This window comes from Coptis chinensis, chromosome 9, assembly GCF_015680905.1.
Source record: "Coptis chinensis isolate HL-2020 chromosome 9, ASM1568090v1, whole genome shotgun sequence".
Lineage (NCBI taxonomy): Eukaryota > Viridiplantae > Streptophyta > Magnoliopsida > Ranunculales > Ranunculaceae > Coptis > Coptis chinensis.
The window spans coordinates 61,624,525-61,647,445 of NC_141464.1; the positions used below are offsets into that span (position 1 = coordinate 61,624,525).

The 22,921-nt window shown below is 38.7% G+C and overlaps 1 protein-coding gene, 2 long non-coding RNA genes and 2 pseudogenes across 4 annotated transcripts in view; 3 read left to right on the plus strand and 2 right to left on the minus strand.

The window, feature by feature from the left end:
* Nucleotides 1-10,224, minus strand: part of LOC147477180 (uncharacterized) — a 44,688-nt gene extending 34,464 nt beyond the window's left edge. Inside the window, exon 1 of the long non-coding RNA XR_015207589.1 lies at nt 9,719-10,224. This is a non-coding gene — a long non-coding RNA (uncharacterized LOC147477180). The remainder of the gene's footprint in view (nt 1-9,718) is intronic.
* Nucleotides 10,225-12,322: 2,098 nt separating this feature from the next.
* On the plus strand, nt 12,323-14,834 carry LOC147477184 (reticulon-like protein B8 pseudogene; annotated as a pseudogene). Its single transcript, XR_015208026.1, has 5 exons — nt 12,323-13,611; nt 13,701-13,753; nt 14,057-14,269; nt 14,348-14,528; nt 14,621-14,834. The product of XR_015208026.1 is annotated as a reticulon-like protein B8 pseudogene (transcript).
* Nucleotides 14,835-15,502: 668 nt separating this feature from the next.
* Nucleotides 15,503-16,891, minus strand: LOC147477185 (expansin-A1-like; annotated as a pseudogene).
* Nucleotides 16,892-17,082: 191 nt separating this feature from the next.
* On the plus strand, nt 17,083-18,595 carry LOC147477186 (uncharacterized). Its single transcript, XR_015208680.1, has 2 exons — nt 17,083-17,502; nt 18,151-18,595. It is a non-coding gene; the product is annotated as an uncharacterized LOC147477186 (long non-coding RNA).
* A 1,644-nt stretch (nt 18,596-20,239) lies between these two features.
* Nucleotides 20,240-22,620, plus strand: LOC147477187 (uncharacterized). Its single transcript, XM_086584351.1, has 2 exons — nt 20,240-20,915; nt 22,031-22,620. Exons 1-2 carry the CDS (start codon nt 20,451-20,453, stop codon nt 22,406-22,408), a joined length of 843 nt encoding a protein of 280 aa, XP_086440477.1. The 5' UTR covers nt 20,240-20,450; the 3' UTR covers nt 22,409-22,620.
* The last annotated feature ends 301 nt before the right edge of the window (nt 22,621-22,921 follow it).

The following is a 22,921-nucleotide window of genomic DNA, read 5'->3' on the forward strand; positions in this document are numbered from 1 at the left end:
GTATAAAGTGATATCGGACATCAATATGCTTGGTCCGACCATGATGAACTTGGTTCTTCGCCAAATGAATAGCACTCGACTATCACAATACACGGCAACAACGATTACGCTTTCAATACCCAAATCATCTAGAAGACCTCGAAGCCATAGTGCCTCTTTTTCGCCTACGCCATCGCCATATACTTTGCCTCGGTAGTAGATAGAGCAATCAGAGCTTTGTGAGCATAGACCTCCAACTAACCGGTGCACCATGCATCATAAACACATAACCCGGTGAGTCGATCGTCGTCTATCTAGATCACCTGCATAATCAGAATCCACAAACCCATCGACATAACAAGTGCCTCCACCATAAGCTAATCCCACATCCAAAGTACCCTTCAAGTACCTTAGTACCCATTTCATCTTTGCCTCCCAATCCGCTTCCGAGATTTGCCATATACCGCTCCACAACACTAAGCTGCTGTGAAATGTGTCGGGCGTGTGCACACCATAGCATACATCAAACTACCACCGGCACTTGCATAAGGAACATTAGCCATATGCTTTTGTTCCTCCACCGAACTAGGAGAGAACTTAGCCTGAAAGCCTAAAATGCCCAAACTAAAGGAGTAGAAACCGACTTTGCATTCTCCATACCAAATCGAGAAATTACTTTTCAATGTATTTCTTCCGAGATACAACTATCCGCCGCTTCTTCCTATCTCTCGTCAATCTCCATGCCCAAGATCTTCTTGGCTCCACCTAAGTCTTTCATCTCAAACTCGAGCTAAGTTGAGATTTCAACTTGTCTATCTCCACCATGCTTTTGGAAGCAATAAGCATGTCATCCACATAAAGCGGGGAGATAGATGAAGTCATTACCACGAAGCCTTCTAAAGTAGACCACAGCATCTCATACTTACCGGGTTGTACTCATGTTGCATCATGAATGTGTCAAAGCTTTGTACCATTGCAGGCGATTGCTTTAACCCGCATGCGATTGACCGATTCAATTTGCATACATAATCTTCTTTCTCAGCAACGACAAACCCTTCAGGTTGTCTCATATAGATCTCTTCTTCCAAGTCCCCATGCAAGAAAGCAGTTTTCACATCAAGTTGCTCTAACTCCCAGTTGAAGTGAGCAACTAAACTTAATAACACACGAATGGACGTATGTTTGACCACCGGGGAAAATACCTCATTGTAGTCAACTCCTTCCTTCTGTGAAAAACCCTTTGCTACCACTCTTGCCTTGTACCCAGTACTGTCGGACTCAGGAAGGACCTCTTTCTTCGAACACCCATTTCTTTGCCGATAGTCCTTTTGCCCTTTGGCAATAAAACTAGGTCCCATGTGTGATTTTTATCAAGAGATTCCATCTCTGCTTGCATAGCTACCAACCAATCTCTGTAATGAGCATCTCTAACAGCTTCCTTGAAGCTATCTGGCTCATCATCTTCGATATTCAGTGCATATGCCACTAAATCCACCGACCATAGTGTTTCACCCGGCTTCCGTTGCCCATACTTGTGCACTTCTTTAACTTGTCTCGGGGCCTAGGGTCACCACTACAAGTTCGCGGATGCTCTTGCTCTTCTTCTTTTTGTGTGGTTCCATGATTTGGTACCTCATCATGATCTAACCGGTCATCTGGCAGATCGGACAACTCAAGCTCGGTAGCTTGAACTTCTATAGACTCACCATTCGCTTGAGCCTACTTCCGGCTTACTTAAAGATAACACGGAAGTCTCATCAAAAGTAACATCTCTCACGACCGGGGAACTTGTGGGCTTCTAGACACCACAATCTGTATCCCTTTACCCCATTTGGCGGACTAAGAATATGGCCTTCTTAAACAGGATCTAGCTTTGTCGTCCCTCACATGGTAGTAAGTTGTCGATCCAAACACTTTCGAAGATACTATAATCGGTGGGTTACCCGACCACACCTCATAAGGTGTCCCGCAATCTATAGGTAATCTTGGTGACCTATTATAGCGGGTAACATGCCATGGACACGCATCGCCTAATACTCTTTGCCTGGGACGGCATTAGACAATAAACATCTTGCTCTTTCAAGCAAAGTTCTATTCATCCTCTCGCCATTCCATTCTGGCGTGGCGTGCCCACGGTATCCGATTAATCCGGCAATTCCACATTGCATTTGAGAACTCTTGGAAAGGTCCATAGGTATACTTTCGATTACCATTGTCGGACCGTAATGTCTTTACCTTCCTATCGTGCGATTCTCAACCCTTTGCCTTCCACTTCTTAAATGTCTCAAACACTTCATCTTTCGATTTCATCATATACACCACACATAGCGAGTATGATCATCAATGAATGAGACATAATAGCGGTTACCTCCCTTGGAAGCCACCACGGAGGGTCCCCAAACATCGTATGCACATAATCAAGGATGCCTGTTGTGCGTGTGCTTGCTTGACTTGAACTTGACTCTCTTCGCTTCCCATAGACTTAATGCTCATTGAACCCCATACTTGGCTTCTTCAAGTTCTTCAAGAACCCTCGCTTGCATAACTTCGGACAAACCCTTTTCACTCATATGCCCTAAACGCATATGCCACATCTTAGTGCACTTTCGGAATCATTACTACATGCACCCACCTTTGCTACATCGCCTATCACCGTACTACCAATCGTGAGTATACAAGGTTCCATATTTTTGACCCTTCATAACAACTGAAGAGCCATGAACAATATTTAGGACTCCACCTTCGCCCACAAACTTGTGGCCTTTGGAATCAAGGTACCAAGAGAAATAAGACTTTTCTTTAGCTTCGGGAACATGTCTCACATCGGTTAGAGTCCTCACTACACCATCATACATCTTGACCCAGATAGTTCCAATTCCTACCGTCTTACAAGCAACGCGTCATTACCCATTAAAAAGTAACCGCCATCAATGCTCTCATATAAGAAGTAAACCACTTTCTATTCGGGCACATATGATAGGAACATCCGAATCAAGAATCCACCTCTCGGTCCATATAGTCTTGTGTGGTGGACACAGACCGAACTCATCCTCTTGAGCACGAAGCATAATTTGCCTCAAATTTTGCCTTACCTTTCTTCGACCATCTCTCTTGTTCTCTTTCTTGGTGAGGACAATTACTTGCGTAATGTCCTTTTTCATTGCAATTGTAGCATCGTACATGTTTTAAAGGCTTCTTTGACTTGGACCTAGAATTATCATTACTTGAATAATTACGTTGCATCCAATTTCCTCTTGCCACTAGCCCCCGACTTGCATCAATGCTATTCTCTACACGTGTCTTCTTCATCAACTCATAAGAAAGAAGTGCTCTGAACTTCATCAAGATCGGCGACTTTCTCGTTCATGAATGTAGTCATTAGATGCTCATAACTTTCTCGGCAAGGAGAATATCAAACATACCGCTTGATCCTCATCATCCATCTTCATACCAACATTCAAATAATCCGCTAGGCGTCGGCCGGAACTCACTAACGTGCTCTTGCATCGTTGAACCATCGACCATCATGTACCGATAAAGACGCTTCTTAAGGTACATCTTGTTCGTCATGCTCTTTGTCATATACATAGACTCTAGTTTGAGCCAAATACCGGCAGCGGTATTTTCTCCCATCACACTATACATGACCTCATTAGCAAGACATAACCGGATTGATGAACAAGCCTCAAGATCGAACTCTTCCCAATCATCATTGCTCATACTCGCCGCCTTAGATTTAATCCCCTTCAAGGCCTTGTGCAAACCTTGTTGGATAAGGATGTCCTTTACTTGGACTTGCCAAATCCCAAAGTTATTCTTCCCATTAAACTTCTCTACTTCAAACCTTGCGTTTGACATCTTGGGAGCCATCTTTCAAGTTACACACAATAACCCAAAAGAAACAATTTCACCTCGGAATTTAATCGAACACCTTGTCTACACAAATTTTTAGTACTAAACTCAAAATCCTAGGTCATTATACCTACACGCTCCGATACCAATTGTTGTGAATAATTAACTGCTGGAAACAACGTTATTCCACACCAAACAGATCAATCCTACACAAAGATTGATCTTTCTCAATAGACAAGACTTCAACACCCTCCAAGCAATATCCCAACACTTCTCAATATCAAATAACAAGCATATGAAATAAAACAATCAATGTAAAGAGGAACAAACCACAAGGCGAGAGATATATCGTGGTTCGGCAATTTGCCTACATCCACACTGCGAGTTCCAAGCTTTAATAGATGTCCGGAGTAACAGATTACAAGTCTCTCTCAATTCACTCACAAAGAATGAACACTCAACTCACAAAGAATTGTTCTCTTGTAATCACTCTCTTTCTTGGTTTTGGAAAAGTTAGGTTTTCCAAAAAACTGATTTTGTTTTTATACCAAAAAACCAAAAATTGCGGTTACTGTAGCGAGGCCATAAAAAGACTGAGCGGGGCGCGCTATTGTTAAAGCCATGAGCGGTGGCTTCTTTCTTGCTGGAGGGTGGCTTAAAACACTGGAGTAGTGGCGAAGTCGCGCTTCACCTCGGCTGGCCGCCTCGGCCGGAGAAACGAATTTTCTCTACACATAGCCAATCATACTTTGCCGCCAATGCTCTCAACTTGAGCATGTTATAGCTATAAGCATCGGGTTCGCGAAACCTCTACCCACCGTCGAGTTGAAACTTTTAGCTGCGTCTTCAACTTGACCTCGCAAGTAATGCAGATCCATCAGTATTATTATATGTGGTATGTCGTACCACATTTTTATGTACCATCGGCTTGAATAAGTCAATGGCATCTTCCATACTTTCTCTGCACACAACATCTATTAACATATTATACAATCGCCAAATCTGTTGAGATTCCTCTACTAATCATATCATTGAACAAATCATTTGCTAATCATATCGGAGACACTACATATTCTTTGGGATGCATCCTCCTAAAGTAAGATTTTTCACATCTAAAGAAGTAGAAGTCGACCTTGTAACCTTCTAATATATAAAAGTTGACTCTATGCTTCTGCTCTGCTTACTTTCAATTTGAAATGGGCTATTCTCTGCTTACTTTCAATATCTATTCGACTAATATACTGGTTGTGTAACTTGTGTATGTAAAACTACAAACAAAACAAAGGAGTAATAAAAAAAAGATGGAATTTATTAATAAACATTATTAGGATGTAAATAACAAAATTCACTACGTAAACTAAGAACATGAATATTAAGAATCACATTGTTTTCCTAACACTGGATCTTCCAATCGGTTGTGAATATTTACTCGGGAATTCTTAGGTCGTCAATTTCCATATTTGGTCCGCCTATAAGCAAGTATTCGTTTATTCCCTTTAAATAAGCATTATCTTTTTTTCAATGCTTTAATCTGCATATGAAGTTCTTCTACTTGAATATTTGCTTCGTAGAGCTCTTCACGTCTAGTCATGAGTTCGTTGTAGTTCACATCTAGTACTTCAAACTTGTATATCTGTTGTAGATAGCATATGACATTTCCTGCAGCAATATTTTATGAGTCAACTTTCTTGGTTTGATATGTTCCAAATGATGTTTGTATGATAGGATAATTTGGATCTTTATGGTATTCTCTTAGTATAGGCACATTGATTGCGACATCCGCTGCGTACTGATAGTTCTCAAATATTGAACTGTAAATTGGTTCTTCATAAATCTTTTCTTTTTTGAGAATTTCTGTAAGTGCACTCTCCAGTGAAACATTGTGTTTTGTTTCATACTCCACAATCTTCTTGTTGTATGTTTGATTCGCCATGACCTGAGTTTTTTAATTATAGTAGTTTAATAAAAAAACATATTGTGTTTGGTATATATATATTGCATAGGAATAAGATGAAGAGTCCATTTTGTTTTGTAATTTGACTGTAATTAGAAGTCTTTTTAATTACATATATAGAAAGTACGACTATCAGATAATGATACTATCCTAAAATATATAGTTATATGAATCTTATACGATTTTATTGCAAAGATTTTCTATGAAGATGAGTGTTCACAGGACAATAAGTTATCTCAGCAAGAGCTTCCGTTGTCCTGCCTTCAAATTGGATTTCTAAATCTATGATGGAGCAATTTAAATCTGTGATGGATGCTGGACTTGGTTTTGTAAACGTCTGCACATGCGAATTAAGTGGTTGACAGAATTCGCAAAGAAGTTGGATTTGCAAGGGAGGAGTTCATTACAATATATTACAATATAAACCATTAACATTTACATTAGATTTTCAGAGGAACTCTCTCTACTTCACTATTAACACTTGTGACTCAACTACCGAAACAAAAAATGTATAAACGAACTAAGATACATTCTCCGGCATCTTGCCTGGCCGATTCATTACAGCACCCCTTCATTTTCTTTTGAAAATCAGCATTATATGACAATGCTAGCAAATGCCCTCATCTAAGGGCATTCACAAAAGCCAAAAGGGAATTTACATCTCTGTTCTCTGATGGGGAGCTTCTCTTCTTTCAGTCTCTTTTTGACATTTAAAGAAATTGAAATTATCGTCTATAGCTCGTCGTGAGAATCCTCATCTTCTCCTTCTCTTGATCCAACACCCTACCCCCCGGATCTCGGTAAGCGGCAGATGATGATTGGGTTGCATACAGCTTCTACCTCCTTGAGCTTCTCATCATAATCATCCTTTTCAGCAGATGGTTTTCATCGAGCCACTTTCGAGAGCCTCCTTGACAATGATCCTCAATCTTTTCCTTCTCGATTCAAGCTTGTCCGCAAGCTTGTCCTTGTCGTTGATTTGATTCTTCAAGTTGTACATATAAGTCTCCAAACTGTTTGGGCATCAATCTTTTCCTTGACTTTCTTATCTTCCTCCCAAATTCCTACGCTTATTGAACCATACGGTCAAATCTCCTCGACTCGACGACCCTTTGTCGTTGGTGATGGTAATTTTCATCGATTTGCCACCGGCCTTGTCCTCGGCCTTAACGCTTCGGGACACCATTGGCATCAACCTCAAATGTCACTTCAATCTGTGGAGTTCCCCTGTTCAAATGAAAGGAAACTATTATTAGGTTTCTCCTTTAAAACATGGGTCTCAGTAACAAATTGGAAAGGCGTGCTTACAAACCTTGGTCTTTGGGGCAATTCGGAAAGATGACAATTTCCCAAACTCCTGCAGTCCTTTGTGAGACTCCTTTCACCTTCGAAAACCTTTAAAAAAGAATACCAATAATCCATTAGATGAAGGTTGGTAGCATGTCATTTAGCTCAAATTCTACTATACTTATATTCGAAATGCATTGTGTACATATAATTTACTTGAATGGAAACAGTAGTCTGATGATCTTGGTAAGTTGTAAAGACTTGGGATTTCTTAGTTGGAATAACAGTGTTTCTTGGAATCAATTTAGTCATCACACCACCCACGGTTTCAATACCAAGGGTAAGAGGAGCCACATCCAAGAGAAGGATATCCGCAACAAAGCCATCAATGTAATGTCAGTAAAAAACATCTAGTACTTAGAGTTGCTTCTTATTATAGTTGATAAAATGATGTACACTGTGAGAAGAAAAACACACCTTTGGTTTCTTCACCACCTTCTCCACTCAGGATGCTTCCTTGTACAAAGAGCACCAAAAGTTTACAGCCTCATCGGGTTAACACCCTTGTTTGGCTCCTTTCCATCAAAGTAATCCCTAAGGAGTTGTTGAACCTTGGGAATTCTCGTACAGGTCCCATTGTCTTCCTGAATAGGTCATTGTTCAACTCTTCAAATCTTGCTCGGGTTAGTGGTTTTGAGAAATCCAAACCATCATAAAGAGACAAATTAAGAAACGCACATCAAATAATTCGAATTAAGCATAACTATTACCAAAGTTTAGTACCACTTCAGAGAGGGAATCCAGTCATAGAGCTAGCAGACCCTCAAAAACGTCATTTCATTTTTACAATAAAGCTTAGTAATATATGGTAAGAAAGATTTAAAATATATTAATCACTTGTCTAGCAACCAATTCAATTCCTGACTGCATCGTATGAGACACTGAAGTGAAACTGACCAAAGCTTCAACTTGTATTTGTTGCGTTCCATGTTCTGGTTTCAAGACTCCAATACCTTCCTTGACATTTGTACCGTCTTCTTCTTTTCTGAGGCAATGGTTTCGCCGACAAAACACGCAACCCCAAATTGCTATCAATCTCCAACACCTAAGGCAATCCATCACCACACCCTTTGGACATACCAACATCAATTCAATCGCCTTGTTATCGCAAAACACCATTAATTCCGTCTCTTGAATGGTACGACCCATTATCATTCTCTTCGCACTCGTGATAGTTTCCAAGACATGTTGTAAAGCCGAGCGATCACGGACTGATCAGAAAATTTCCTCGACCAAACGACCGAATCACCCCTTTAACAAATCCACGGAGCTACCCTCCTTTCCACCCATTAATCCAATCACGACGATTAAAGTCGAAACATCCATTGGCCTACCAAGAAGATTAAATTCCCACTTGAGCTGGGTGGTGTTGATATTTTCTCTCCGTGCAAGAAACTTTTCCTCCATTGCTAGAGATAAAGGTGATGTCGTTGACCTTTTCGGGTAACAGGAAAGAAAGCGGACTGGACTTGAGGCCAGTGAATGGTGCAACCATGCTAGTTTGAGCAGGGGTGGCACAGTTATTGATGGATGCAAGTGGCATGCAACAGCTGCTGATGAGAGGAGTGTTCTGTTGAACAGATGAGTGTACTGTGTTGTTGCTTCCAGTTAAGGCACACACTTCTGCCATAGAAGAAGCCAACCCATCAAGTCCAATCATGGACGAAGCACTATTGGGAGAGCTCAATCTAGGAGATGGGACTCTAGATATATCAGGACTTACTTGCCTTTCTTCAGCTTCAAGAGAGGGAAAACGCCTTTCAAACACAGCCTTCCGAATACTTCCATCCACAAATGCCTGCCCAAAGATCGTTGTTGTTATACTCTTTTTCTTGAATCATTTGCTTTTCGGTTGAAACAGAACTCACCATTTTTCCCTCGATACTACCATAGACTGCAAAACGCTTATATGCATCATTCCTACTAGTGAAGTAATTGGACACCTCAAAAGCAAGTGGGATAAGGATCTCTCAGTATGAATAATGATCTCTGTAGCCCCTCGGGTGATCTCTCACCGTTACTCCCCAGATGCATCACAGTCCTATAATGATGATTTCTACCAAAACTGGCGGAATGCTTTTCTATTACAACAATAAGCAATAACAATGACTTAATTTCAAGAGAACTAAAAACAAATATATAAACAACTTGGGCAAACCAATAAGTACCTGAACGTAAGGAATGCCGATTAGATTGTTGCTTTGCACCATTACTACTACCTACACTTCTGTTAATAGCATGATCAGAAAAGAACCAACCTTTCTCCACAATCCCCTACACAACTATTCCTATCTAATCTAAGTATTGCACTTTTGGTCCTTCCAACTAAAAAACTTTCCTTTCTTCAAAATATATCACCATCATTGATTCCATTTCTAGAGTTATTGAGTCCTGTCGACCGACGTTGAGAACCTTCAGAAACCTCAATGTCATCTGAAGAAACTGGCTGAGGAGCAAAAGTAACAGAGTAGTATTCTTTCTCATCATTGCACTGGAAGAAGAAACAATTTATTTAACTCTATTTGTCCGATTAAATTGCAATATAAAATAATTTATGATGCACAGAGAAATTCAGAGTAATATTACCAATATGTTATCATTCCCTTTGGCATGACTTTGAAGACCCTTCAACATGCGAACTCTATGCTTATCATTCACAACACCATCACAGCCTCTGGTATAAACATCTTTTGGATATGATGGGCAAATACGCTTACGTGTGCAAATTCAACCATTAATAGTTGTTGTTGCATCGATATCCATGCCATCAAAGAAGCCTTCACGAAGAGAACCCCTAACTCCTGTGTTAATACTGCTTTGCGTTGAGTGACTGGAATGGATAGACGGATTACTTCCCCTTCTCCCTGTTGCAACAACTACAATAGATGGTTCCTTTATCTGGTTTTCTGATGCAAGTGGCTTCACAGAAGTCGAAGCAAAACTTTTTGATTTTCCATGAACCATTTCTGAAGAAACAGCATCCAAGGACTTGACAGAACCCCTGAGAGTGCCAATTCCACTGCCTATGGTTCATGTCAAACATGAGAAGAGCCGGTCAACCGTAACTCTATATGTAGATGACATCAGCTGTTCCACTGCTAGCAAATACATCATCAAACTCACCAAATCCTTGAAAAAATAGTTGTTGTTGCATCGATATCCATGCCATCAAAGAAGCCTTCACGAAGAGAACCCCTGACTCCTGTGTTAATACTGCTTTGCGTTGTGTGACTGGAATGGATAGACGGATTACTTCCCCTTCTCCCTGTTGCAACAACTACAATAGATGGTTCCTTTATCTGGTTTTCTGATGCAAGTGGCTTCACGTAAGTCGAAGCAAAACTTTTGATTTTCCATGAACCATTTTCAAGAAACAAAGATCAAAGGACTTGATGAGAACCCCCGAGAGTGCCAATTCCATCGCCTATGGTTCATGTCAAACATGAGAAGAGCCGGTCAACCGTAACTCAGATGTAGATGACATCAGTTGTTCAATCGCTAGCAAATACATCATCAAACTCACCAAATCCTTGAAAAATAGTTGTTGTTGCATCGATATCCATGCCATCAAAGAAGCCTTCACGAAGAGAACCCCCGACTCTCGCGGTTAATACCGCTGCGTTGTGTGACCTGGAATGGATAGACGAGATTACTTCTTCTCCCGTTGCAACAACTACAATAGATGGTTCCTTTATCCGGTTTTTCGATGCAAGTGGCTTCACGTAAGTCGGCAAAACTTTTGATTTTCCATGAACCATTTTCAAGAAACAAGATCAAGGACTTGATGAACCCCCCCGAGTGCCAATTCCATCGCTTTATGGTTCATGTCAAACATGAGAAGAGCCGGTCAACCGTAACTCTCGTATGTAGATGACATCACCGCTCCATCGCTAGCAAATACATCATCAAACTCACCAAATCCTTGAAAAAATAGTTGTTGTTGCATCGATATCCATGCCATCAAAGAAGCCTTCATGAAGAGAACCCCGACTCGTGTTAATATCTTTTTGCGTTGTGTGATGGAATGGATAGGACGGATTTCTTCCCCTTCTCCTGTTAAACAACTACAATAGATGGTTCCTTTATCCGGTTTTCGATGCAAGTGGCTTCACGTAAGTCGGCAAAACTTTTGATTTTCCATGAACCATTTCAAGAAACAAAGATCCAAGGACTTGATGTAACCCCCGAGTGCCAATTCCATCGCTTTATGGTTCATGTCAAACATGAGAAGAGCCGGTCAACCGTAACTCGTATGTAGATGACAATTTGTTCCATCGCTAGCAAATACATCATCAAACTCACCAAATCCTTGAAAAATTTATGAGGCATCCGTGAAACCTCAAGCCACTCAAATCCGTTAAGAGTCCGGATACCAATTCCCTTTATTATGTCGATCGCTCATGTTTCCCAATTCCACCCACCATTACCGTAAGAGAGAAAGGCACGGGGAATATAAGTGCGATCAATGAATCGGGGCAATACCGGTTATAAGGCACGGGGAACTTTTTTCACCTTCAATAATGCTTTCATACTTTCGCCAAGAGTAGTAGAAGGAAGCTTCTTCAAAAGTGCTCATTTGTTGGACTTGCAGTTCTAAAAAGCATGCTTCAAAGTCATTAAGAACACTTCGGAGGAGGATATTCGAGAAAGGTCATCTTGAGAGAGTTTGAATTAATGTTTCTAGTGTTTCGGACTTGAAGATGAAGGTGGTGGAGATATCCGTTGTGTGGTTATCTTCAAATGCGTTCTTCTTCATCACTTGATCTCTCAGATTTGTGGTAGCTTCTCGAAAGAAATTATTATGTCGTTCTTGAGAGTTCAATTATTTTGGAAGAATAAAGAGAGAGTTTGAAAGAATAGAGATAGGTTTTAACTATTTTTGGGCTACAGATTTAACAATTGAAATAGTCGCGTTAGAATTCATTTTTTAGATAAAATCGATGTGTCAAGATGGAGAGAAAAAGAGTTGGCGTGGGTCATTTGGGGAGCATTATCAACTATCGAAGTATTAATGGTCTTTGATTGGACACGTAGAGAATAAAACATGTTATGCTAAGCCATAAGATATTGGTTCTTAAACTACTCCCGGTTTCTCCACTCATCAAAGACCATTAATACTGAGTAGTTGAGAATGCTCCCAGTGACCCACGTTAGTCCCTTTTTTTTCTCTGAGACTGACACATCAGATGAATTCTACGCCCTTTTTTCCCTATTTCAATTGTTCGTAGTCCAAAATAGTTAAAAACCTCTTTCTATACCCTTTTTTCGATTCTTTTGATAGCTTCATGCAAAATTTTAATTTAAACATCTTATTTGTTTCCATGAGCGATATCCATGTACAATTCTGAAAATTCTAGGACGCCATAAAGAAAAGTATTTCCTTTATGATCTGAAGAGCCAAGAGTCACAGCTGATTGGAAACGTAAAGAAGAATTCTAAGTTGTATTATCCATCTGTGTTTCATACAAATAGCTTTGTCAGTTGGTAAGGATCGGGATTTAGTCTGTTCTTTTTGTCTTTCTATTTTTTTCATTGTTTTTTGTTTTTGTTTTAATTGCATTATGGTGTGGGCATCAGTTCAATTTTACGACTAGCCAATGAAGTAACTTGTGTTGATTATCTTCATTACGAAAGGGCGATCCTTATAAATTTTATATGAATGTGCACGGGGTAAGGTGTGTAAACCTAGATAGGACTTACATTCTCATGCATGATTGTAATATTACCATGACAGAAGGGATGTAAGAGGTTTAATTGTTTAAACCATGTCTCTTTCAACATATCCTGCTTTGTAGAAAGTGCTTGCAAATTATATCAGAGATACGTACTGTCAGGAATTCCACATGATCTTATTGAATTCAAGACAGTAGGTAAGAGCTGGTAATTCTTAATCTCAGATATCAACTTTAACAGTCAATGCCTGTCTAACCTGTATGCAATATGATGCCTGTCTAACCTGTATGCAATATGAGATCATCATATGACCCTTGCGCAGTTCATTGTTAGACTCTTGCACAGTATAACCATAGCTAGGGTTAGCCGCAATATCAACGGGATCTCAACCTACTCAATTTTTAAGTGTGTTGGTAAGTTTGGTTACTCTATGGGACATTATCAATGCTGGACAGGTCAAGCAAGCTTCCTGCCACTTAGGGTTGTGAGTTGTGACATTATCAAAGCTCGATCTTATTGCAATGACTCAATATTTAGTTTTCGAAGCAAAGTTTTGGGTTTGAGATGGTTCTAAATTTTCAGTGTCGGCCATTAAACGAGAAAGGAATAAGGCAACAGTTCGGAATGGAACATACAACATAGTGCAACACTGCAACCTGTGTTTGACTCTTCAATAGCTTAAAATGACCAACTGGAACATTCAGTCATTGCAAGTACTAAATATCTTTCAATTATCTTGATTTCCTTTTGCAGGCAATCACAGAAAACAGGTTCGTTTTGATCAAGCATCGCGACCCAATAGCCCTGTGAGAATCTGATGACCCTTTGTTTATTTTTCGATAACTTCATGAAATATTAAGTACACTTTTTTTCCTATCTTGATTTCCTTTTGCAGGCAATCACAGAAAACAGGTTCGTTTTGATCAAGCATCGCGACCCAATAGCCCTGTGAGAATCTGATGACCCTTTGTTTATTTTTCGTGATACTTGACTATTATTATTTTTAATTAATAGAGTCAGATAAGATGGTGTGGTTCTATATGCAGCCCATTATTATTATTGTTTCTCTCCTCTACTCTTCCCCAAAAACCATCACAAACTCTTCTTCTTCTTATTCTCTAATTTCCATTCCAAACGTTTTCTACTCTTGGTTAGTTTCTAATATTTTATTTGTTCTTTAGTTTTATTCATTTTATTAGTAGTTTTGATAATTTTAATGTTTGACTTTTGAACTTTGTAAAAATGGACTAGATTGAAGATATAAAAAATGCCTGAGAAGATTACAGCTGAGAATCTACTGAACAACATAATGGACACTTTTACTGAACAACATAATGCCCCGAAGCCAAAGAACATATCTTTTTTTTTTGAGGAAGGTAAATCAGCTTCAGTTTCTGATCAGATAAATAGGCTCTTTGGACGTCAAAAGCCGGCCAGTTCACAATGTGTTGGGTGGTGGAAAGTGTAAGATTATTGACTACTTATAGTTTATAATAATTTCTTTTTGTTATGTATTTAAATTTGGTTTCTTTGAACTTGTAGCTGCTGATGTTTTATTATGGAGGAATAAAAAGATATCTGCAAGTGTTTTGACTGGTGCTACTGCTATCTGGGTGATATTTGAATGGCTGAATTACCATCTCTTGACTATGGTTTTCTTTTCATTGCTTACTGGTATGCTTGCTCAATTCGCTTGGTCAAATGCATCAGGGTTAGTAAACAGGCAAGTAAATGTATGATTACATTCCCATTATTGGAATGAAATAATTATGAAAAGTCCAGTGGTTATATAGATATACTTTTTTGTTGAAATAGGACCCCATCAAAAGTGCCTCGCGTTCGTTTGCCAGAGGAGTTATTTGCCAATATAGGTGTCTCAATTGGTGCTGAGGTTAATCGCTTCTTGGGTTATCTACAGAACGTGGCATGTGGCGGAAACTTAAAGCAATTTCTCATGGTATGTTTTGATATTGAGTTTATGGTGGCATGTATAATTGAGTTCAATGTGTGTGATAGGAAATCACTTTAATTTTGTAGAAAAATCGTGAAGCATAAAAACTGATTACTTTGATTTTAAATTTTAGTGATGGAGTTATACATGATTCATTAAGACAAGTAAAAATATATATATATATATATATATATATATATATATATATATATATATATATATATATATATATATATATAGTCAACTGATTGATTTTCCGTCGTTTTGGTAGCAGAATATGATATCTCGATGCAGAACACATGAATGGTTTCGACCACGAAGCACTTCATATGTGAAACACCTTCAATCCTATGAACCCGGTATGGTTCCTAATACCTCCCACCAAAACATGGAACCCATCTCGTGTTGATTCGAAGAATCAAGGTATGTAGGTCATATCTCCATCGATGATCGCTCCCTTTTTATGATTCAGTTTCTTTCTATTTTATATTTGTTGTTTATTTTGTGGGTGCACCTAGAAACTAAGGTCGAGATTTAGAATTTACATTTATTTAATACTTGATAGATGAATCTAATTAAAGGTGCATCTGCATGGATTCGAAGTAACTATGACGGACTTCGATCCCACCGTAGTAGACCTTCTTTCCACAAATGATAGGCACGAGAATTAGCTCCTATTGATGAAGAGGAGAAGTTGATCCAGTCACCCCCGTGTTTCAACTTTCAACCTATTCCGGGACTCCACATTATGATCATTATCCTTTTAGAATGCTTTACAGAACCACCAACACCTCTCTAATCTACAATTGTGTTTTTAAAATAGATTTAATTCACATATGTTAACCATTTTGAGATCAACCTATGTCCTCAGTTTGGACGACACTGGGTTTATGATAGCCTTTGGTTCACAGGTTCAATCCCAGCTTTAAACAAGAATACAAACCTTGAAGGAGAGTGATTGATCATTGAGATAGGAATTTGACTGCCAATTAGCTCCCCAATTCCTTGACATTGTCAGCCATCCAGTTTTTGAACCTTTGATTGACACAAACTGAATTGATCCACTTCCTCCCACATTGCTTACCAATACAAGTTCAAATTAGTGTCTCCCATTAATTGTGAACCTTACACCTCCATGTTTCTTGCATGGCACCCTGCAGTGTCACACGCAAAATTGTGAGTTACATGGTAGGCGAATACAAGAGAAGAAACAGTGTAGGAAAGATGAAAGTAACCAACCTTTGGAGCAATACAGGCACGATTCCGCCTCTGTAAATACCAATCTTTTCCCATGCAGGTTGAGCCATATCGAAATGCTGGAGTGGTGGATTGCACCATCCACCGTTATCGCTTGCTTGGGCAAAATTTGGAGGACAGAAGTTGGTGGCAGTGACAGTTATAGACTTTCCTCTCAAACACCACCTTGAATCCGCGTTATAGTCACATACGATCCTATAGCATTGCCCACAAGAAGCCCCATCGTTGAGCAGCAAGATTTTAATGCTTTCGACTGGTCCCATATCCGGTAGAATATAGATTACCATACCCACAAGCTCCCCTCAGTAAACAACCGAGAATTGAGTTGCATGTCTTTTCGACTTTAAATAAGGAAAGGAAAAACTTAACCGTATATATAAAGAGTGAAAATTTTCCTTACCCATTGTTCCGAGGCATCACTTTGCCACCATAAAAGGTAGCATGGGCTTTTGTCCATCCAGAAGCAAAAAAGGCATCCACAATGGATATCAAGCCATACACTACTATCAATGCCAGAAAGATCTTCATTGCCATTTCTTTGACTCAAATGTAATGGTAGACGATATAAGATGGCTTATGTTAAGTTTGTAACACTTTCTTCCTCTATAAATAGGAAATTCACATTTGATAGTTGATACGTTAACTCACATGTGACAACTGCAACTAGAGAAAGTTATATTTGTTTTTGTTTTTAATTAATAATAAATGTATTCTTCAACCATCTCTATTACCTCTACAGCTTTGAAGATTTCTGGAGCTAATTCAATTATTCCCACGTTCTCCTCTCCTTACACCCCACACCCACACCCACATGCTTGCCCAAACAGAAGAGCCGTGAATATGTGAAAAACCACATCCATCTATTTTTTAAATAATAGGATGACCCTCAAAGCCGTATATTCATTTATAATTTAATATGTTGAGTACTCTCTATATGTTAGTTTACGCTTCCTTTGTTTGTATACTTTTCTTTTGTAAGCATACACCATGTTGCTATCAGATGAAAATTATGCTACTTAATATGGATTGATCGAGGTGATAGAATATGTTTGCTTAAATCATTTGATCTGAATCACATTGCATATTTGCATGCTATCTGTTTTTGACCCATATGATACATATTAATCGTCTTGCACGTGCTCCATTTTGACAATTGCCCACCATGAGTCATCACTTTCATGTTCCACACGATTTTTTTTTGTGTGCCTGACTGATAAGATATATCTAAATGGCACTTCTTTCTAATTGTCTACGTATATGGTTTTTATTCAATATATGTATTCCAATTTTTTTATTAGTATGTGACTGCCCCATAGTTTTTTATTTCACATTTTCATTCATTTATTTATTTTTTCCATTATCATTTATTATTTTGTTTAGATCAGATTTGTATTTAGAGTGATTTTGTTGTACTTTCAAATTGCAATAGCACTATCAGGCTATCTACAATTAATCCAGGAGTGTGTGTTCTGCGACTCCCATTTTTCAGGTGTGTTAAGATTAATCTTCACTAGGGTGTCTACTACATACCATTCTTTTGTGGGTCTTTGTATATCTCTTAAGTGTTGACTCACAATGTAATAAGACATCTCTTTGGTGGATGCATTACTTTTGACATCATTTCAGTTTACCAATCTTAAATGCAGCGTAGCCAAAAAGTTCTCCCCTTCTTTACCTTTTATAGTTCGTAGCCTATTTAACTTTTTCCTTCATTTATGGCCATTCACTTTTACATTTATGTTTAGCGATGCTGTTGTTTAGACTAAATTGTTGTCTAAGTTAATGTATATAGTATTATGTCGTGCTTAGTTTCCCTACACAAGGTTGTATTTTTTTTTTTTGAAAAATGGCAGCCAATGGGAACATTTTTAACGTCTATGTTTACATAAAAAATAGCAGTCGTTAAATTGTGCTTCAGTAAGTGATTGCTGCATAACTCTATGTTTCTGTAGCACCGTTTCGTGTGTCCTCACCATGCGTCTATCTTTGTGACTGCTGCTTTTTTTAACCTTACCTCGGGCTTTGCATATCAAACTTCACAAGTAGCATGTCCTATGTATCCATTGTTGTATTTTCATCCTATTTTTGGACTAATCTGTTATGTGATATTGACTCTGATAATGATATTTTGTTACAGGTTGATGCAGGGAAAGACGAAGTTTTAGCCAATGGGGCATTGAAGCATGAGGAAAAAGACATCAAAGAGCCAGAAGAGGAAAATGCTTCGGAAGGAGAATTCATAAAAGTGGAGAAGGAAGCATTAGATGTGAAGGACTGTCCCCATACAGATGAAGCCACAAGAGATTTGGAAATTAAACCATCTGTTAAGCACTTTATTGACAAGTAGAGACCTTTTGGAAGCCCAAGAGAAAACAAAAGAACTCTGGGTTCTTTAAAATTCCTTAGTGGTGTTATTAACAATGTTGCTGATCCTGTTCTCTGTGCTGATTATATGAAACGTCTTTTCCCAATTCTCAAAAGTGGTATGCCTCGAACACTCTCAATCACGGGATCGACATTGGTATTATCTTTTTTTAAAGAAAAGTGATTTGATTATATATATAAAAGATTATTTGATTTGTACTTGACATGTTATATCAGTAATGGCCGTGTTAGAAATTCATCAAAGCTCATTCTGCTAATTAGATATTTATTCAAATGGATTTTAGACTTTTGAGTCTTTAGCTATCTATGTAGCAAGTCCGGCCATAGGCCGGGCCAAATGGCTAGTATATATATGCCACTTACATTTCTCTTTCTCTTATCACATTCATAGCAATCGAGCAATTCTAAGATCAGCAAGGATTACATATATAGTACATAATGACTTCAATTGCCAGAGCATGGACGGTGGTGGGAACCGTTGGATTTGTAGAATCAGTAAAGGATCAAGGCTTAAGTAGGTGCACTACAACAGAATTACTATAAAAAGACAGGTGGCCAGCGTCCTTAAACGTGTCTTTTAATTCCCAATCTGGTGAAGTAGTGTAACAACAGTCTCAGAATCCTTCATCAACATGAGAAAAATGTTGAATCGTTTGCTCAACTAAAAAGAATCTCGCTGCTATCTAATTCAGTAGTAGCTAAGAAGGTCGATGCCCAAGATATGGTGAAACAATCAGAAGAATCGTTACGAAATGTTATGTATTAAGCTGTTGGAGAACTAACTAAAGGACTAATATGGGATGGATCAAATTAAAATATTACCATTAGAAAACGTAAACAATTACTGTTCTTCATGTCCTATTGTATAGTTTGTATACGTATACGTAAATTAAATTTGAGTTTCTTGCATGCATATAAACGTGTATTAACTTCCTATCATCATATAAAGTCCTATAAACAAGTTTGTAAATGGTATGTGTTGTAGATCTGGTCGGTGCTGCCAATCCTAATGCATGATTTTATTAATTAGACACCATTTTCTATTTTTCTTTGACTGTTTACTGGTTTTAACTTCTTACCAATATCATAACTTCATTCCAAAACTTCTTTGCTCATCTGTTTCGGACTTTCATTCAGTACATAAGCTATCGTGATTTTGGATGAACTCTATGGTCAAGCCTCAACCCTGGTATAATACTAGAGTCTAGCTGTCTAGATAGCTAGCGTGGCTAGCGCTCTAACACTTTTTTTTTGTTCTCAAAAATGTAATGAGCGCATGTTAGATCGATCTTGGTGGATATGTTGAGATTATTCCACCCAAAATTTCTAGGGGTGTCTTACATATTTCTCTTCCAGAACCTCCTCTTATATTCATAGAATTTAGTTTGCCTCTATATAAGTTCGAGATTACTGGAGAATTGACAATTTGAGTCGTTAATTAACCAGGAGTGTTAAACGAAATTTGTCCCAGACGGATGAGGAAAAAATTTAACTTGAATGGTTTAACCGTTTAAGTGAAGATTGTAAGGCTTTTTAAGGGAAATACCCAACAAGGCGTTGGTTTATCGGTGAGACAATACTATCCATGTTCCAAATATCAAGCCCAAAACCAGAATACAGTCCCCAAATGAATCTCTTTTATCTTGTCTTCATTTCCACGTACTTGCTGGCTTGCTGCTCCCTTATGACAAAAGTTAAGTTTGACAACGAGTTGAACCAAATCCACAGCACACACCTACAAAGAAACGCATCACCGACCCATCACTGTTGGTCACATTTTATCACGCCACGTCTCATAATAAGTTAGTTCCAAAAGCAGAAAAATATACTAAAGGAAAACATTCAGACCGTTCTCCCATCACCTTCGCCACCTTTTTCTACCCTCCACCCACTCTGCCTTCCTAAAAACAAAACATTCCTACTCATTCCACCTCTCTAGATTTCTTCCTCCTCTTTTCCACAAACTAAAAATCTCTCTTTCTATCTCTTCATTCCTCCAACATTCCTTCAATCTCTGAGCCATCCCATTTCCACAAGTGTGGCAGAGACGGGATGGCGCCCCGTCTCTTTGCATGTTTCGGACGAAATACATATCCTCAATCCTCGAGGAAAATGCGTACACAATCGTCCGAAACAGCTACAGCCGATATAGTATCGGAGGAACAAAAAAGAGGCGGAGCCATATTGGTCGAACTATTCTCTTCACAAGGTTGTAAAACATCACCCGAGGCTGAATTACTTATCTCGAGGCTTGGAAGAGGAGATTTTGAGCTAGATGTACCTGTGATTATACTTGCATTTCATGTAGACTATTGGGATTACATGGGCTGGAAAGATCCATATGCGTCCAGTTTATGCACCGTTAGACAAAAGGCTTATGTTGAAGCTCTGAGGTTGGATACAATGTTTACTCCTCAAATTGTTGTTCAAGGTAGGGCCCAGTGTGTTGGTACTGATGAAGATGAATTACTTTCCCAGATCAGATCTGCCGTGAGATTCCCAGCACCAACTTTACAGGTACAGCAACAGAGTTTACATGAACATTATATTTGTTTCTTTTAGGTGTTAAGCAAAGATTCCTAATAATTGAAAAATATATTCTGCTGATATTAGGCCTAGAAGATGCATGGTATTAGTTAGTATTGAAGTCAGAAGACTTTATGACTGCTGAAAACTATACAGAAAAATGAGAAAATGATCCTAAGGCCTAAGCAATCCGGGGATGTTGAGCTGCCGCCACATTCGGGCTAAAATAATGTCATCACTCGTAGTCTCCTAGAAGTCTAGAACCATTAGTAGACCTCATTTCATTCAATATTTGTAGTTGTACTATCATATATTCAGAAATTCTTCATAACGTGACATTCACATATCCACCAAGGGTCGCACACTCGCACCAAGGCATTCTAATTTGGCACGAAAGTATCTCGATATTTCAAAAAGCAAAAGCGATATATGTAGGAACTATCACTGTATATATCAGTCTGAATTCTGACACATCCACAATATGCTTAATTTGTAAAAACAGGGTTCAATTGTCCAATATATTGGACTACTGGTGGATAATTTGGGCCTTCTTTTAATTGACATTTTTCTCCTTTCAAATATATGTGTAAAACTTTTTGTGTTGTGCCTTTGCGCACCAAACAATTTTGTCCTCCGGTACTTCTGAAACCTTTTGTGGTTTGAGATCAATGGGCACGATGCCATGCTTCTTTGAAATGGGTGGACCATTGCCAACGAATTTGATGGTGGTTTTAATAGGAAATAAAGGTCTACACCAGATCTACTTCGCAAATACACCACCAAGTACCAACAACTCAACAAGCCAAGTTGACATCTAGAGTTAGGTAGACTTGAGCTAAGGCCTATTTCACCACATTCGGCCCGATGGTGTTGGCCCAAACTGATAACGTCCAAAAATTGTGTTTAGATTAGCAGGCTATTAAGACATTCTAGCTGTAGGCTGATTCAGTGATTGGCAAGCAGGATGGGTCTGTGTTCATAATTTAGCTAGAGGACACACTACATAGTACATCCACATCCATGAAACTTTGGTCTATGTTTTCAGTAACTACCTCCTTTTAATATGCGAATGGATTGTGATCTTTGCATTCTTGTTGATTGAACAGGTTACATTCCAAAAATCATCACCAGACACATTACAAGTCTCCATAAATGGAGCTCTAAGGACAAAGGTGGACAGTCATGGCGCAGATGTAATGGTGGCTCTATACGAAAATGGGTTGGTGACAAATTGTCCAAAGGGTGAGAATAAGGGACGTGTTCTGAGCAACGATTGTGTTGTGCGAAAATTTGAGAAGTTGTGCGTAGTCAAAGACATCTCAGCCAAGAAAACTATTAGTGGAACAGTAAATTTTTCATTGTGGGAAGGTTTCAACAGCAGCAAATGTGGTGTTGCAGTTTTTATTCAAAATAGTTCCCTCCATACGTTTGGTTCACAGAACTTCCCTTTGCCAGAAAACCTTCAAGATGTGATGCCTCTTTAAACATTGAAGTTTGTACAGGCCTACAGGGATAGGTTTGGGTTATAAATCAGATGCTTGTGCTTGTTTGTTGGCAGCCTAGGGGCGAGCATTTTATACAAATTTTGGAAGGGGGAAGTGGAGGAAGTGAATATCCCTTTTGTGATCTCGATTATCTTTAAACTTATGTTGATTGGGGGATAAATTGATAAATAGAAAACACTTGTATTCATATATTTCTTTGTTTCACTGTTATTGTACTTGTATTTCAATTTAGATATGCTTAGATTTTGTACTTGTATTTCAATTCAGATACATTCTTTTACTAACTTGTATTTCAAGTCAAGTAAACTGACTTCATGTGACTTGTTGGTTCTGCATCTCAGCTCAATGAACATTCAGTGATGGAGCTTAATGTGTATAGGAAGTCGCCAAATCGAACTGCAGGAATATAGTCACAAAACCTAGTAAACACCGTGATAAAAATTAAAAACTGACAACATGCTCTGCTCAAACATCTCATTCTGTCTTTTCAAA

Bases quoted from the DNA above. Each gene is read 5' to 3' on its own strand.
- LOC147477187 (XM_086584351.1), top strand. From the start codon at position 20,451: ATGGCGCCCCGTCTCTTTGCATGTTTCGGACGAAATACATATCCTCAA. The intron at 20,916-22,030 runs GTACAGCAACAG...TTGATTGAACAG, and splicing joins TCCCAGCACCAACTTTACAG to GTTACATTCCAAAAATCATC.